The 18,500-nt window shown below is 39.3% G+C and overlaps 2 protein-coding genes across 5 annotated transcripts in view; one reads left to right on the forward strand and one right to left on the reverse strand.

Moving 5' to 3' along the window:
* Nucleotides 1-14,731, reverse strand: part of EIPR1 (EARP complex and GARP complex interacting protein 1) — a 75,406-nt gene extending 60,675 nt beyond the window's left edge. Inside the window, exons 1-3 of the mRNA XM_009094908.4 lie at nt 14,599-14,731; nt 6,048-6,131; nt 687-819 (exon numbers count right to left, since the gene is read on the reverse strand). Coding sequence (XP_009093156.1) covers nt 687-819; nt 6,048-6,131; nt 14,599-14,640 — 259 coding nt within the window. The 5' untranslated portion in view covers nt 14,641-14,731. The remainder of the gene's footprint in view (nt 1-686; nt 820-6,047; nt 6,132-14,598) is intronic.
* Nucleotides 14,732-14,743: 12 nt separating this feature from the next.
* Nucleotides 14,744-18,500, forward strand: part of TRAPPC12 (trafficking protein particle complex subunit 12) — a 50,899-nt gene continuing 47,142 nt past the window's right edge. For 2 of the 4 annotated variants that reach the window (XM_009094919.4, XM_050972128.1), the window contains exons 1-2: nt 14,744-14,814; nt 15,610-16,820. In XM_009094919.4, the coding sequence (XP_009093167.1) occupies nt 15,615-16,820 (1,206 nt within the window). In that variant the 5' untranslated portion in view covers nt 14,744-14,814; nt 15,610-15,614. Of the gene's footprint in view, nt 14,924-15,609; nt 16,821-18,500 lie in introns of all 4 variants that reach the window. The other 2 variants (XM_009094927.4, XM_018920427.3) reach the window with 2 other exon arrangements.

An 18,500-nucleotide genomic window follows, 5' to 3' on the forward strand; every position in this document is an offset into this window, starting at 1 on the left:
CTCTGTAATTGTTATACCCTTGGACTGCATTTCCATGAAAGAACAGATGAATATTGACTAGATGAAATATTTATTTCAATTGACACCTCAGATTTCCTGTCAGAGAGAAAAATCAGCCACTTCCCTGAGTGATGCAAGTGGATTTCTCAAGCCTCATGACAGAAAATCTTCACACCTGCCTCACTCAGGAATTGCACAGAGACCCTTAATCTCAATAGCTGTGCACTCAAGAAACATTCCTACTGATGTAGCCCTCTGTAGGCATACCTGCATTTCAAATATGAAAAATAACATTATATACAAACTTCATCTGCAGTTTTAAGTAAAGCTCGATGCCAGCACATTTTGAAAGACATTTACCTGCACTTTCAAAAGCAAACATCAATAAAAATTATGCTTAAAGTAACAGGAATATATTTTATTTGCCATGCTTTGCCTTCATCAGCCAAACTTAAGGCACATTTTGCTGCTTTTCTTAACATGAATGCAGAAGTTGACTTCTAACCAAGATAATCTAAGGATATGACACAAATGAGGTATAATTTACTATTGCAGATTTTTTTTCAGAAATGCTTGCGTTGATAATTCCAAGTGAAAGTGTCTACACCTTGCTAGAGGTTTGAACTTGACACATTGAAATATACCAAAGCACTTGTACAAGTTGAGCATATTTAAAAAGGACTTACTTTTATTGTAGCAGGTTGCAAGTACACCTTTGTCAGCAGGACTTGTACTAATGTGCCAAATTTCACCCACTTGATGAAGAAGAACATTTTTGTTTATGATGTTATTTTCATCATCAAAATCTATGATGTGAATCTGCAAATACAATAAAATAGAACATTAGGGTCTCAAATGTTTTCCTGTGGGTCTTAATTATGCACAATGACTCCAGAGAACAATTTAATGAGATTTTTATAACCGATATCTACTTTAATTAATTGTTATACCAACAATTTACTATATCATTGATTTCCTGCAGGATTAACTTTTCTAGGAAAACACAAGCAATTTCCCTGTTTGAGGAAGTACCATTCTTAGTCTCAATTTTCAACTTAAAGCTTGAAGGTGATTTTTCATTTTATGGCTAATAGTAAATAAGCCACATATTACAATTCAATGCTTCTTATGCAATAAACAAAAATAACAACATTACAATCCTTAGTCTAAATGTCTGCACCAATTCTGTATCCAAATCATATCATTCAAATCATCTACAAAGAAAAAAGGAGAGAGAGGGAAAGGACTCTTCTTTGAAGCAAGTACTTTACACTCAGTAAGAAACTTTGACAGTTCACTTTAGCAGTCACATATCACTACCAAGATACAAATCTACTCATTTCATACTATATGGGAAAAAAAGTACTGAAAGATGAAGAAAAACAATAATATTTAAATACATAAAAAATATTTTTAAAAGACAGAACTAAGTTTGCTTTTTATTATTTTCATTTGTGTTTGTTGCAGGTTTCTTTGCTATGTTTTTTTTTTTTTAATAGGTCTATAATTTTTCCCTCCCTTTTACTAGTCAGCTGTTTTTTTACAGTTGCTGCAGAAACATAAGGAATTTACGAAGATTTTAGCCTGGCATAATGTACAGAAGGAACTTTACTTACAGTACTAATTCCCCTAAGCTCAACAGTGGACAAGCATATTTTAGAAGACTCACAAATTTTGAAGAACTGTATCCTCATTAAAAATTAATTTTCAAAGTTGCATGAACAATGAAGAGGAAAAAAAAGCCAAGAGTTATCCTATCATTATCCTATCATTACTGAACCAAATTAACTATATTAACTACTGAATCACTGCAAAAAGCTATACAGAAATACAGTAGATTTTCTTAAAATACAGAAGCTGCAATATAGGTCTCAACTTCATCTTAACACTATTATTTTTAAGGGATGAGTTTACACATTACCTTTTATTTTACTGCCCAAACAGTCATCAGAAACTCCTCCTTCAAATATAATCCTGGACATCATCACCTATATTATTCTTCCATTTTGTCATCCCAGCCACAGAACTGCCTGTGCAGTTGATAAGCAAGTTGCCTTTTGAAACTTCATTTGCTGCCTTGAACCTAGGAGTCTATTCAAGAATCAGAACACCTTCCATCTACCCTAACAACTGCATATCTGTCTCAGAGTGACAGAAAAAGATCCATTTAACCTCAGACTTTGCCTTTGTTTGGAGTCCCCTTTGGAAGCTTAGGCCAAGTTTCTCACCTGAGAAAGTGAACCGTAAATGTAAACCCCATTTCCTACAGTCACACACATCTCTTCCCACACTAAGCACGTTGAAAGTCACTCAGCACATAAGGGAGTGCTCTTTACCCCATCTGAAGCCCTTTGAAGGCACAGAACACCAATCTCTCTGCTGTTACGTTTCTGATTCAGCTGACAACACGGACAGCTCTAAACTAGTGGAACACACGTGGGATTCACATTCTCTGAACTTGAGAGAAGCAGAGAAGAGAATGATCAAAACAATTCTTATCTTATTTGCTGTGCTTGTGTTTGTGCACAAGTGGAATGCATTATAGAAGACTGTTCACCTGAAGGGAATTGGTATTTAGATTCTGGTGTAAGTATTTTGTTTTCTTGACCAATCTATGCAAACTGTGTCCTGGCAGCCAGTAAGGAGACAGTCACAAGATTTTGTACAGTTGAGTTCTTGTTCAGTTTCAGTTTAGCTGTAGTGTAATATAGTGTAATATAGTACAGAATAACAGAGTATAATAAAGTAATTAGCCTTCTGATATCAAGGAGTCCTGCTCATCACTCTTCCCGCCCGTCGGGCACAATTTTACAATACACACAGGTAGCTCACAAAAGGCCCAGACTGAGATTTTTGGGAAATTTGAAATTTAATTCTTATGCAGGAGTATTGTTTACATTTTGTGAGTTGAAAAATTACTACTTTCACAGCTATGCCACCCAATCAACACTACCTACCAGAATGAGTTGATCAGCAGAACAGAAAGAACTGCAAAAGTTCCCCCAGTGTTTTTTTCTCTAAGAATCTTCCTACTGATTTGAAGACGTGATATATGGAATAGTCACTTCACTAAATACTAAGGACAACAGAAATTTCATAGAAGGTATTTGAATACCTAATTCTGTACACCACCATGTACACCATTAAACCATGTCCTCAAGTGCCATATTAACATGTTTTTGAGCTCTTCTAGAGATGATGACTCCACCACTTCCCTGGGCATTCTTTTCCAATGTTTTATAACCCTTTCCATGAAAACATTTTTCCTAATATCCAGCTTAAACTTCTCCTGGTGTAACTTAAGGCTATTTCCTCTCACCTGTCCTGTCTCGTGCCTGGGAGAAGAGACTGACCCCCACCTGGCACAACCTCCTTTCAGGTAGCTGTAGACAGTGATAAGACACCTTCATCCCTCCCCCAGCCTCCTTTTCTCCAGATTGAACAACAACAGCCCCAGCTCCCTCAGCTGCTCCTAATAACAGTTGGGCTCCAGACCCATCACCATTCTCTGGACACACTCCAGCACCTCAAAGCCTTCATTGCAGTGAGGAGCCCAGAACTGAACACAAGGTTTGAGGTGCTGAGTACAGCAGATGCAATGCACTATTTAAATCATGGAAATTAGTATTTTAAGTTCTAAGACACAAGACTGAAAATAACTTGAAGAGTTCTGAGAATGAGATGAGGAAAGAAAAAATTGCATACTTGGATATTTCCAATGCATACAATAAACACAAAGTTCAGCAACAAGGAAAGTACTGAGGACAAAAGTTCCAAAACTACACCACATAGAACAGTGCTACTACTTAAACCATTTGCAGCATGTTATGAAGACCAAATGCCAAGTCATATACACTATTAATATGTCAAATACTAACATAATGTAAAATCTTATACAAACTTTCCTTTCCTTTGAAATACTAGTATAAATAGGAAATTTTTTAACCTAAAATATATTCTCCTAAGAACACCTAAAATTGTTTTATACAGCAATACACCTCAATGAGGCAAAAGTTATTATGCCAGCTGTAAAATTATTCCTCTTTCATTTGCACTACACCTGCCCATGACCAGAAGGGAAGAAATAATCTGCACATGATAAAACCTCTTGCTGTGCAGGACTCAGTAAAGTATTAAGTGTTGCAAGAAAAGCTCATAAGTTTGGTCAGGTAACTAAAAAAGTTTTTAAGCAAATGTAGAAAACCTAGTGCTGAATTAAGTTATAATGAGCTGAGCCTAGGGCACTTCTTGGGGATTGAGGAACTAGCTGAGAAGAAATGATGGCCTGAGGCACAGCTAAAGGCCAATAACCTCCAAACATTTGTGAATACACTAGAAATTGTCCTCCATTTCTATTGTTAATGTTATTCACTGGAGAAAGAAAAGCATACTCAAAGTTGAAACATACGCAAACATTTCCAAAATATATAGCATATACCAAATAAACTTATCAAAATCAGAAAATTTTAATTATTAAAGATCTGTTGGCTGTCAACTGGTGAGAACCACTCTTCAACATCAATTTTGTATCAGGATTTAATTAGTTGAGCAAGTTGCAAAACCATCACAGAAATCACAGTAAAAAAAATCCAAATTATACCAAATATTTGAGGAGCAAGAGACAGCACAATCAAAAATATAATTGTGTGCATTGAACTTTTAATTTTAACTGTGTTGGCCACTTCTTTTGTTACTCTTTGCACAAGTATTACTTGAAATGTAAATAAACTGAATACTCTATTCCCCTTATGCCTTGGAATAACCTTTCTTGAGTCTCATCCAGTGTTATCATTGAATAATGAACTCAAAAACTCACTGGGAATTGACAGCTTACATGTCCCAAAGCTGTGGTTCCAAGGGATTTTGTGCAGCCCATTACAAGCCATTTTCAAAAAGCTGGTCACTCCATTCAATGCCAGGGTCTTCTGTGGTGGGTGTTAGCCTTGGCTAACAGACTCCCACCCAGATACCTGCCCTCCCCAGGAAAGACAGGAGGAGAAACCAGGAAGAATGGGAATGAGATAACTGATGTGCCAAGCTACAGACAGGAAGGTCACTTACTAATTAATATTCTGGGCAAAACAGACTTGACTTGGGTGAATGAATTAGTTCATTGGCAGTTAAACAAGTACCTTCTCTCCCTCACTTTCCAGGCTGAACGTCAACCCAGACTCCTCTGATCCTTTCAAGAGGGGCAGGTGGATGTGGTTCCGTGGTGGTTATGGGTGTTTTCTCTCTGATGCTCTTTGCACCTCATTCTGCTCCTCTGCTTCAGCACAGGGCCTTCATGGGATACTGACTCACCTGTGTCCTGAAGTGGATTCACTGGAACCAGCTGTGTCTGGCACAGGCAACTCCTGGCTTCTTCTCAGAGGCCACCCCTGCAGCTCCCCTGCCACCCAAGCCTTGCCACCTGCACTCAATACTGCCTTCTAACCCTTTCAGCCTCAACAACTTGTTTCAGTATGATTTCTACTGAAATTCGGTCACAAAAATTGTACTAGCTGTACAATTACAGCTCATACACTTAACCTGAGAAGAAACAGCCCAATAGAAACTGAGCCATGAAAGTCACTCAAACTTTAATTTGAATTGTTTCAATGATCAGAAAGGACACAGCTGATTTCCGATAATGAATATTGAAAAATCCAGTTTATGAAGCATCATGTGTTCTCAACTGTGCATGTACCAAGAGTCCCATTAGAAGCAATTAAGGCCTAAAGAATTTGTTTCACTTTGCATCTCTTCAAGGATTTAAAGATAGTTCCAGAGCATCTATAGATTCAAATTAACAAAAATATGGCAGTTTCTTTACTAAACCAATCTGATTTAATCATACAATTTATAAGAGGGATATGATATTCAGAAAATGCACACAGCTTTCATTCACCTCCATTTCCTTTCAATATCTTTACATTCTACCTACAGAAGTCTTCAACTTGACTATCAATGCTCATACTCAACAGGGGGGAGAAAGGAAGAGGGACATCAAAACAATGCTACAAAAAGTGTTAAAAATTACAACTGATATTTGACAGAAAAATTACCTGATTATCATATCTAAGAGACTGTGTTCCAACCAAAAATCTTATTGCATCTGTTTCTGCTGTCTGAGGTGTTAAAGCTCGTGCCTAGGGAAAAAGAAAGCCATTAGAAAAGCACAATTAATAAAATCCATTAATTTCAGCAAAAATCTTGAAACTTATATATCAATTGCCTTTTTAAGCATTACATATTTACAAAATGGCCTTTATGCCCATTTTGCTTAATACATTTTTTGTGCAATTTCTCATACTTGTGAGGATTGAGAAATACAAGTGCTAAATACATTACCTGATCTTCATTATAACAGGGATAACATTAAATGCAGCATCTCTCCCAAACTAATTTTCCTTTATCATCTGAAAAAACTCCATAGAACAGTAGACAATTTTTAACTATTGTTAAAAAACAATATGATATCCAAGTAAGAAGCTGTTTTTACAAGAGTTTTCACACCACTCAGGTTGAATATGCCAATGTAAAAATTAATTTTTTTTGTCACCATTAACCACCATGTTTAGAAGCAAATTAAAAACCAAGCCTCCTCTTTTCTGCTGCAGCCTATTAGAGATAAGAATTGTGTGAATGAAGGGACAAGTAATTTGTTATTTATCTTTAAAAGTTTTGTCATAATGTTATTTCTTTGTTGTATTATGTTAATGGCATTGCTAGAGTCTCTGCCTTGCTTCTTCAACTTATACCAACCACAGTCTTGAAAGAAGCAAAACAAAGCAATTAAGGGCCATGGGAGGAACTGATAAACAAAGCACAGCTTGAACTAAAACCACAATCTCTAGTTTGCACTAGTCAGTAACAGAGACTCTTAGATAATTTTGAGTGAATGGAAGGTAAACTAATACTCAAAGGCATTTTTATCAACTACATATTGTGAGGAATATCTGCTATTTCTCCATGGAAAAGACACCCTTAATATTATTGTTCAATATGAATTTTTTAAATCTAAAAATAAATCTCTGCAATCTACATCCTATTTGGCACAAAATAGCTCGGATCCCTCCAGACACTAAGGAAAGTATTTCAAGGAAATACTGATGAAGGATTCAGGTAACTGCTGAATGGCCCTTCTTCTTACTGCCATCCTGGCATGCAGCTTGTTACCCTCGGATTCAGAAACACTTTGATATCATCATTCTATTTGAAACTTATTTTCAAATTGATATTTAAAAATGCCTAAAAGCTTGGAAGGGAATATCTGGAATATATTAGATCCCAATACCCAAATTTAGATAAATTTAATGCTAGAAAAGCAACTTAAAGATATTTGACTTTTCTTAAACAAAGCAAAGGCATGTAAGGCATTGTCCGGCAGTACAAATAAGGAAAAACTAATTTTTTTGAATAATCTCTGGACTTACATAGAGCAGATATTTTTTTCCTGGTATCTGAAATGTATCATTTAAACTGCGTAATATTTTGTGTAAGATGGAGCATTAAAAGTTTAAAAATGCAACAAGACTATAAGTAACAAGCTACAAGCCTATACCTACATTTATAATATCTATATAGTGGGGGGAAAAAAGAACTAGAGAACATAATGAGGAGTTTGTGTTCAAAACATTCAAATGCAGATCAAAGATCAGTGTGAAACCATACCAATTTGCTTTACTTTCTTATTTATGCAGCACTCATCTACAACAAGCCTAGAGTGTTCCTGATTGATAGACACAACTTAAACCACCAAGATGATTGCAGAAAAGGTTTTGTCTTTAACAGAATTTACATTTGCAGATCTTTGCAAGCATATCTTTTCATTTAAAAGACCTGCTTTGAATTATTTTGAAAAAACACTAGAAATGAGCCAACAGCTATGTATCTCCTTAAATCAAAGAAGCTTCTGTTGTTTCTATGCACAAAGAGAAGTTGAGACCTCCAGGATCTTTAATAAAATAAAAAAAAAAAATCAAAGAGTTTTCCAGCCCTTTCAAAGCTTTTCAAGTAGGTCTGGTCAGCCTACTTTCAAAAATGCATAAAGTTGAAGACAAAGTGCCCAAAATAAATTTATGTAAATACACAGTAACATTAATGTCATCAGCTTCTCTAGCTCTTCCTTAAAATAATTCTCCATTTTGCAGAAAGAAAAAAAAAAAAAGGGCATGAGAAAAAAAATATTTAGACACATTTCACAAGAAGAAACACCATTGTTTATTCCCTGACAAAAAAACCCCAGCAACATCTATACATAGGCTACAAAATTGAAACTCGCCAAGCCTTCATAAATTAGGAAGTCTGATTCATAATATCAATATCAGCACAATTGACTTTCACTTGTCTCCTGCACAAAAATATGTGTAATTTTGTCTACTCTGAGTTACTTGGAGAGAAAAACAAGTTCGTTTAACAGATGAAGATACCAAGTAATCCTTTTAATGGACAATACAGCTGAATCCAGAGTGCTGTCAAGATCAAGGAAAGCACCTTAACTTTGTCATCTTGTCAGAGCAGGTTGCAAACAGAACCTTTCATAAAGCATCCTACCTTCACTGCAGCTCATAGATAGAAAATAAGCAAAAAAGTGCAGTAAAATGAACCCAAACCAGTGGAAATTTACTATCTTTTTAAGTCTGCACCCACAGAACACAGAACTGTGTATAGCCCAAAAAGAGTTTACTACTGAGTTTATGTGGAAAGGGACTTTCCATAAGGACACATAGTGATAGGACAAGGGAGAATGGCCTTAAGCTGAAAGAAGGCAGGTTTAGGTGGGATATTAAAAAAAATTAATTCTTTACTGTGAGAGTGGTAAGGGACTGAACAGGTTGCCCAGAGAGGTTGTGGACTCCCCATCCCTGGAGTTCAAGACCCAGCTGGATGGAGCTCTGAATAACCTGGTTTAGTGGAAGGTGTCCCTGCTCATGGCAGGGAGGGATTGGAGCTGGAGGATCTTTAAGGTCTGTTCCAACCCAAACAATTTTAGGATTCTACCCAAGGCAAGAGACTATTACTTACTAAAAAAAAAATAGCACAAAGCTTAGAAAATAACTAGATACACATCTGAAAGACACAAGCAGCAAGTTAACAAGTAATCCTTACACAAGCTCTCAACATCCCACCTAACCGATAGTGCTAGACAATGCAACAATCTATGCAATTACATAATTTCCTTTTTAAAGAAGGCCTAACCACAGGAAAAAAATATTAGCATGAAAAGTTTAAAACATTGTGAACCACAAAGAACTTTTTGGCTACATGTCCAGATTTCATATTTATCAATTGCCCTATGAGGAAGTGTGCATAGCTTGAAGCAAACAGTTTTACAAAACAGGACAACAACTGAACTGCAAATCCACTACACATGCAAAGGACATTTAAAACCCTAGAACATAAGCATGACAGAAAGTAGCATCAAGATAAAGCAAAAGAAACACCAATCATTGTAGCAGAATGCAAGTAAGACTAACTGGAGACTGGGCATCACACATCTATGCCTACACTACGCTCAGTGTGATGCTGGGCAAAGATCACCTTCTACCTTCCCCTGGACAATTTGGGCCACCTGCAGAAAAATGAAAACCTTGGATAAAAAGAAATAGAGTCTATTGTACTTGACAATACCAAAAGATGATCCAGAAGAACACAATGGCAAACCTCAAAAGCATAAAGAAGGTTGGTTTAGACTAAGAGCATTAGGCAACTGCACTGCACTGATTCTCTACACTTTGTTCACAATTTCTTCTAAAAAAACTTTCACTCCTTAACATCTTTTGAAATATCAGCCAAATGCACAAAGTTGTGGTTTGGTTTTTTTGTTTGTTTTGTTAATTTGACTGTTACTATTTAGGGCATTAATAGACAAACAAAAAAGTACTTGCTCAACACATGTTGTTGTGCTGATGCATTGCACTGGTTTGGTATTAACAAACAAGAAAACAAACAGACCCCAACATTTGAATATTTGTATTACATTTAATACAAACAAAATATTCTTCAAACCAGGCGTCATTTGAAATTCATACAATCAATCTGTACTAACAAACCGTGAACTTACAATGCAAAATGTAAGGATACAGTATTTGGCTTGCAATCCCTAAATCTGAATTTAAAGTTATTTGACCATCTGTTTATGCTGAAAACCAGGACTAGTGTACTGCTACTTGGGATGAGGAGCTGAATTTGCTGATGCCTCATTCTGGAGGCAGAATACAAGTTCCCTGCTCCCCTAGACAAGCCCCAGGCTGCTAATGTCATGAATGTTATTTTTGCCTTCTGGCACAATTTCAATTTTCAAGTAAGTACACTTTGATTTTTATTTAGGTAAGACAGCCTTGTTTCTCCCATCACAGTAGGAGACTCTCTCAGTGACTCTAATAAGCTGCAGTGACTATCAGTGATAAGGTTGGCAGCACACATGCCCAGGTGACCTTCAATGCTCTCAGACAGCTGTTTTCCCCAAGTCTTTCACAGCACAAGAATTCCCACCACCAATGTATTTAGTGCATTGACCCTATTCCAAAGATTGACAGATTCTGTAAACCCTCACAGCAACGAAGGCAATCCACTCACAAAGACCTGCATAGCACAATCATCCTCAGAAAACTCATTCATTTCTCATGAAGGTAACAATCATCATGTAAAAGCCCCTTCAAGTTCACCTGCCTGTATCTTTATATTGTCATTATTCTGTACCACACCTAACACTAGGAATAGCCTACTAATTGCTTAAGGGTCCTAAAAAATACTTTCCAACTGTTTCACTTCATGCATTATGAAGATCTTTGGGGGATTAGTTAAGAGAGCTTTGCCACTTAGCTACTTTTGTTCCTCTAGTAACACTTTAAACCACAAAGGCTTAAAATATACAGGATTGGCACTCATGAGGCAAGTAATCTTAGAGAAGAAAGAGAACTGACACAAAAGCTAGGAATTTAGTAAGACATTATTAGGCAGTTTCTTAAACCGATCCAATTTTCAAAGTAAATCTTCCAAAGACATTACTAAAGCTGGACCAAAATTATTAAGTACATTCTGCTTAGGCAGCTCTCTCTGAACCCACAGGAGACCACAAAAGCTTCCCCCAGGGAAGAGAACACCACTGCCCATAGGGGGTATAGGCTCTGCACTCCAACACAGGAACAGAGCTGAGCCTGAAAGCCAGCATAGCTTTCCCCAGATAGCTCAGAAGTGACATACATTTTCCAGGGAAGATCCCTTTTACCACTTCTAGTAAATCTAGACCTGGCTTTTACTCCATCACAGGTAAGTCAGCTGAGCTATTCTCAATACATACTGATGAAAATAGGTGTACACACACTGGTCACAGGTCTTCCACAATCTATTTCAGTTGGTATCTTTCTTTTGGTTTCTTACTCTAAGAAAACACATTTGGCTTTAGGCAAATTAAGTTTCATCTTATGCTTGCAAGTCCTAAAAAATCAAGTGTTTGTTCAGATTCATAAAACCTGTTAACAACTAACAGGCAACACAAAATGGGCCAAGTATCACTTATTCAAGAAGCACAATGGCCACAATGCAGAACACTAACTCTATCAAAGCATCAGCGCACTTTTTTCAAGCCTGCTTCAGCCAGACCCCATCTCAGGATGCTGCTGGAGCTGCCCATGGGCAGTATGGCCTTGTGCTCAGCCAGGCAGCTTTCTGTGGTCCTTGCCTCCTGCTCATTGTCCTTTTTCCTCACATGTCTAGGTACTTTTGACATGCACCATACAGTAGGAGTATCCAGCATGCTGAATGTGCCACACGCTCCAAAATGATCCCTCTCTGGCATAACTCATGATACTGGCTGGCTTCTGCATGCTTTTAAACAAGCAAGATGCAGGCTTGAGCCAAATGCCTATCCCAGAAAGCACCCCTCCTCACTGCTCATTTCCAGGGCTATATATGTTAACCAGTCAACCTTAAACTAAGGCAAACACAGTATTTTGAGATGTTCAGTGATGCTTTCATATCTGCTCAAAACGTCACTGTTTAAACCCTCAAGAAAAACATGGGGAAAATTGTGACTCCCTGAAAATGAAAGCCAATTCAACATGGGGTAGACATACCATGTAGTTCAGATTAGAGAATAAAGCCCAGGTCAACTCTACACAGCACAAGAACAACATAATTTCACTGACAAAACACAGCACTCAGCAATATCCCTGGGACCTCATTCATCACATTCTTATAGTTGAGGATATTGATTATTTCTACCAAGATCCTTTTTAGAAGAAACACCTTGATATTGAAATGTTCTGCAGCTGCTGTTGTTGCTTTGTATTCATCATCATGAGCCACATCACTCAGTACCTTAATTCAGGCAGCATCTCACATTTTTGTTCACCACCCACTGTAATCTCATTTTCATTGCAGTTGGACAAGCAGAGCAACTATGGTGAGATTGTCTTTTTAAAAGTCACAAAAAGAGGCATACACCCTAAAATTCATACATAATTTGCATGTCTGTACAATATTCATATCACTTACACACGCACCCAAGAGATTAAAAAAGAGAAAAATGTATTTGTTAATTATTCTAAGTTATCTTATATATGCCAATACATCAGAACACATTCTATACATGGAAATGAACAAGATCCATGCAGAAATAATGTTAAGTTAGTTGGTGGATAGCACCTAGGAGGAATCAGCTTTATGTTCCTATAAACATGGTCACATTAGATCAGATGAAAAGCACATTTACACAACTACACTTTCTCCATCAGTGGCCAAAGAAGGACTTCTACTGATTGCTGGAGCCCAAACATGAGATGCAAAGCCAAAATTTTTAAAACTTGGCTGAAAAATTAGTCTGAAGAGACTCTTTCAGACAAAAAACAGTAATTGTGATGATACATCTAACCATTATTATCTAGCAACACAGAAGAAACTATGTTTAAAAAAAAAAATCATCTTTCTTATTAGACCTAGAGATGGAAGTTGGAAAAACCAGATCAGTTTCAGGCTTAAATTTTTATATTAGTGTCTCCACTTTCAAAAAGCAGAGAGACGAATTTGTTTTAAGGACACACTGGGAGTTAATGGAGATCAGCAACAGAGCCTTCATCTCTACATTCCCTTTCTGACTTACGCATAAATCATCTCTTCTTTCCTCAGCCTCTCCCCAAGTGATCTGTATTAACAGTAATTTCCTTTTCTTACAGCCACTTTATTCATCCTTTTGCTTTATCCTCCTGCCAGACAACTCCAACAAGTTACATACTTCACAGGAGAGAAGTGTGTAGTAGATATATGGTATGGGAGGGGACAGGATACACAGGTCCATGGAGGTTCCAGACAACACACACTAGCTTGCCCAAATTCCTGGAAGATGGATTATATGTGAGTTACTAGAAATGAGCTATGAATGTTATTAAGTACAGGATATATATGCTCTTCTGCAAAAAAGTTTTAAGTGTAAGTTTCATTAATTTTGAAGTACAAGTTACAGCCATCTCAAGCCAATCACAAAATACTATCACACAAAACAGCATTCCACCAGACTTCATCAGATTTCAGTAGATTCAACATTTATTGCAGGTGAATATTAGGTAGCAGTTCCTATACAAGAGGAAAACCAAACAAATACAAAATTTGCTAATGAAATCTATTGGTATGGTCAAGACTACAGAGCACGCTACTCAGTATGCAGGACATTTGCTACAAAGAACCTTTGCACGGTATTTTTCACAAACACTTTAGCAAAGGTGTCAAAAGAAAGAAAAAACTGCACATGAAGATATTTCTGTTACTACATCTACTGTAGAATGAACTGTTTTGTTAGGAGATGCTGGCTTTCTTCTGCAGGTATTACTGCTATAATGGCTAGTGATGATGAGCCAGCTGAAATACATAGCAGCTAAGTAAAGCCCTTAGGCGGAGGAGGAATGAATTAGGGTCCCTCTCGCTCTGCTTTCCCAGAACTTACAGAAACCTCATTAAAAACAACGCCTGTGCTCCTCTAAGAAGAGGATCTGTAAGTTTCTGAGTTAGACAGTTCCATTCCTTCCAGCCATAAAATACTGATGTGATGGACAGATTTGTCGCATGGGACAGCTGCACATACAGAGACCCACAGGGAGAGCCCACTAAGATCTATGGTAGGCTGTAACCAACTCAAATTCGTAACTTACTGGAAACAGTTTCATGCTCTCCCCTCAGAAAAGCAATTTTTAATCTTTTTTTTCTGACAAGGCAGAATTTGGGTTTCTTTGACGGTATTTTGGTACCCCTCCAGCGCCAGACAAAGCCTTTCCCAGAGCGGAGCCGGGAGCCGTGCCGGGCAAGAGCCCCCGGGCAGCGCGGGGAGAAGAAGCCCGGCGGGCCCCGCACCCGCCCAGCAAACAGCGCGCTCTGGGGCGGGGAACGACTCCCGCCCGCTGGCCGCCCACCCTTAAACGCCGCAGCGCGGCTGCCAAAAGCCGCCACAACCCGGCGGTGCCCGCGGTGCCCCGGTCCCGGCTGGGGGAGGAGGGAAGACGGCGGTCTCCCCGGGGCGAGCTCTCCTCTACCCCACTACACACACCCTACTCCGCGGCCAGTGCCTTTTCGAAGGCAGGACCGGCACCTGCCAACCTCCCCTTGTCCTCCGCTCTCGCTCACCTGGAACTCCAGCCCGTAAATCACCGGCGCGTCGTCCTCCATCGCGACCCCCCCAGCCCAGGCAGGCAGCCGCCGTCGCGTCCGACGCTTTCTGACCCTCGGCGCGGCCCGTCGTCGGCCGCTTCCGGGAGCTGCGCGCGCGCAGCCCCGCCCGGCCCGGCCGGAGCGCAGGCGCTGTGAGGGGGGAGCGGCGCCGGACGCTGCGGCGGCGCGGAGGTGACGGGACGGGACGGGACGGGACGGGACGGGACGGGACGGGAGAGAACGGACCGGAGCGGAGCGGTCGCGCGGCCTGAAGGTCGTTCGGATGGGCGGGTGCTCACTGGTGCTGTGCCTGGAGGAGGCCGTGGGGGAGGCCGGGCCCACCCCCCCGCGGGGTGCCCGGACCGGGGCTGCAGGGCTCGCAGGCGGCGCTGCCGCCGCCGGGCGCTCCTCCTGCTGAGCCCGGCCGTGCTCGGCAGCTGCACTGCTGATAGCCGTGAGCCCGCGCTGCGCTTTGCTGAAAGCGGGTCCTAGCGGGTCATTTGCGGGAAAGCAAATGTTGAGTCACTGGAACAGGTTGCCCGGGAAAGCTGGGGAATGTCCCAAACCTGGAGGAGTTATAGGGCGGGTTGGATGGGGCTCTGAGCAGCCTGGTCCAGTGGAAGGTGTCCCTGTCCATGGTAGGGGGTTTGGGATCAGATGACCTTGTAAGGTCTCCTTCCAAACCAAACCATTCTTTGATACCATTCTATGATATTGTTTCATGTGTTTCTAGTGGGAGCCATTTGCTCTTCAATCTTAATACTTTTACGACTTGCAGAAAAGATAAAGAGAAAATAGTTTCAGAATTGATTCTGTAATTAGACATTAAATGAAAATGTCAAAGGGGAGATGTGAAATAGTGAAATCACTATTTTTTAAAGCAAGAATGTCACTGTTTGTATGGAACTTAGGAGTTTCGCTGTGACACCTGAGCTATATACAGGTAATAAAACTAATTCTTGTTTTGGTGGGCTTCTCCTTTTTCAGTTACTATGGAGAATAATGAGAGCAGTGCTAAGGATGCAAAGAGCACCTCAGGTGAAGATGACAGCAGAGACATAGTTCAGCAGAAAACTCAGGAAGAAATTCTCTTTCATGAGGAAACCATTGATCTTGGTGGAGATGAATTTGAGTCTGAAGGGAATGAAACTGTATCAGAGGATTCAAATAATTTTGTAGATAAACTTAATGAGCAAATGATGGAGAGTGTCATTATTTCAGATTCCCCAAACAATAGTGAAGATGACACAGGTGAACTTGGTTGTCTTCAGGAGATAGTAGACCAAATGGAAGCTAAAGATAATCAAAAAACACAAACAGAAGCGGATAAAGAAGAGTTTTTAAGTAATGAGAGTGAAACTGAACATGAAGAAACTCCTAAAGACATTTCTGAGATTGGAACAGATGATCAGGCATCTTTAAAGGAAGACTCAATTCAGGAAGCAGTGAAAGAGGAACCAAAGTTGGGAAACAATGTTCCTGTTGAAACAAAACCAAATAATATTGATGAGACCACACCTGAGGACCAGATGTTGTCACCCAGTACTACCAAACCATCGTCTGAGGCTGAACCCATTCCTGTGTGCACCATCTTCAGCCAAGCAAACAATGCTAATTCCCAGCCACAGTTGTTCCTACCTGATGGTTTTGAGCCTCAGATGGTGAAATCTCCCAGTTTTAGTAGTATAATAGAGACTCCAGTGAAGTATAATCCACAGGTGGTTCAACCAAGTCCTAGTCTGAGCAAGTTCTTTGGTGATCCTGTTAACACTAATACTTTAGCTTCTGATTTTTTTGATTCATTCACGACATCCAATTTTATTTCTGTTAGTAATCCCAATGCAAGCTCTTCAGTTCCAGAACAAATGTCCTCTCTTTCTAATGGTGGAGATGGTTCTTCATCCAACCCTACTTTCCCTGTGCAAAATGGGAGACCTGAAGCAGGTGGTCCCCCATCATCTCTAGAAATAACTCAATCCCCCAAGCCATTCTCACAAATCCAAGCTGTGTTTGCTGGGAGTGATGACCCATTTGCCACAGCTTTAAACATGAGTGAACTTGATAGAAGAAATGATGCTTGGATTCCTAGTGAGGAGACAAGAAATGTTCTCATTTCAGTTGCCACACAACAATACAGCACTGTGTTCATAGACAAGGAGAATCTCACCATGCCTGGATTAAAATTTGATAATATCCAGGTAAGAGTCTATTACTGTATCTTCCTCTGTGATTATATTTTAGAAATACTGTAGATCTGTCCAATAATCTGTATATCATAGTACTTCATATTGTTGCTGATGCTCACCTTGTGTGTATTACTTCAGTCCTAATTAGAAAATGCAGTGTCACTGCTGCCTTGTAAGAGGCTAAGACCAGATCTCATTTATTCATAGTGATATTTCTTTGCTGCATTGAAAATCAGTGTTGACCACTCCCATAGAAGCCAAAGCCGTTTGTATTTTTTAAGTACTTTATTTCTGGTCCTCTGAGTTAGTAAAATAATACTGACTTTTGGAATATATACACACCCTCTAAGCTGTGCTACAGAGTCTAAGCAGACAGCTTTGTTTGTGGAATTCCCTTTGTGATTGAGTGGGAAATTATTTCACTCATGTTCACAGTGCTCTCAATAATATTAACACTGACTGAAATGGCATCATTTCTATCTTCCCCAAGTGATGGAAAGATATAACCTCTAAGAAAGATTGAGTGCTGCAGCAAGCTGCTGGGAAGGGATAACCCCAAAATTAAAAGAAAAATACTAGAGGACATCACAAAGCAAACAACGTACTAGTGAAAAGTAATTTTTTGTCATCTATCAATTTCTAACAGGTGAGAAGGCATAAAGCATTTTTTTCAGAATTTGGGAAATTTTACTCATGTGTATTCAGGATTTCTCATGAAATAGTTTTATCCTGCCTGCTCAGCCAGGCTAACCATCATGATGTTTTGGGTTTTTTCTTGAAACAGGCTAATCCTACTCTTTGATATCTATGCCTCTGGATAATAGAATTGTTGTGTAGATAGATGGTGTTGGGAGTTTGGATGCTTAAATCCTTAATTATGCATAAAAAGACCATCAGTCAATAGTCAAATACAAGTAGAGAGCGCTGTGCAGTAGCTTCCCAGTCTGCAGGAGCTATCAGAAGAGTTTCTGGAGTGAATCAGGTCCTGACTTATAGATAAATTATCTGAAAAATCTTGGGTTTCTGTCAAAAGCAATAAATACCAAGCAATAACTACCATGCCACACTGCTGCTGCTTCTTGGGTTTGCTTTATCTTAAAACATTAGTTTGTTATCACAGAGTCAAATAATTAGCATGGAAGAAAACACTGTAACAGGAAGCTATTCCTCCTCCAGTTGTACCCAAAATATCCCTTAGACCTTGATGAGTTATTCCAGTGTGTACTCTTTCTCTCCTGACAGCTAATCAGTTAGATGGAGTGATCCCTTCTGCAGTCTTCAAGGATGATGGTCTCCTTTTTGCAAGCTTCCTTTTTTACAATAGTTCTCTTTCACCTTCCTCAGTGCAGTCAGGGTTTAAAGGCTTGTTTTTGCTGATGAGTCCCTAAATCTGGGCATGTGCAAATATTCAGATCTACCATTTAGTACATAATTGAAGGGAAGATGTTTGACCATGTCCATGTAATGTATTTCTACAAAAGACCTGATGTAAAATCATCAATAGAATTAAAGGAAATCCTAATGCTTTCTTCATTGTCCATAAGAGTTTCATAGACATGTCCACAGGGACAGGTTCTGAAGTGCTTTATGTTTCCTCAGTTTTTCAGTTACTGCCTTTTTGTGGCCTGAGTGCTTGCCTTGACTAATTTGATATCCCCTGGTTTGGCATCATTGTTCCATAGTATTGCAAAT

The sequence above is a fragment of the Serinus canaria genome, chromosome 3, assembly GCF_022539315.1.
Source record: "Serinus canaria isolate serCan28SL12 chromosome 3, serCan2020, whole genome shotgun sequence".
Taxonomy (NCBI): Eukaryota; Metazoa; Chordata; class Aves; order Passeriformes; family Fringillidae; genus Serinus; species Serinus canaria.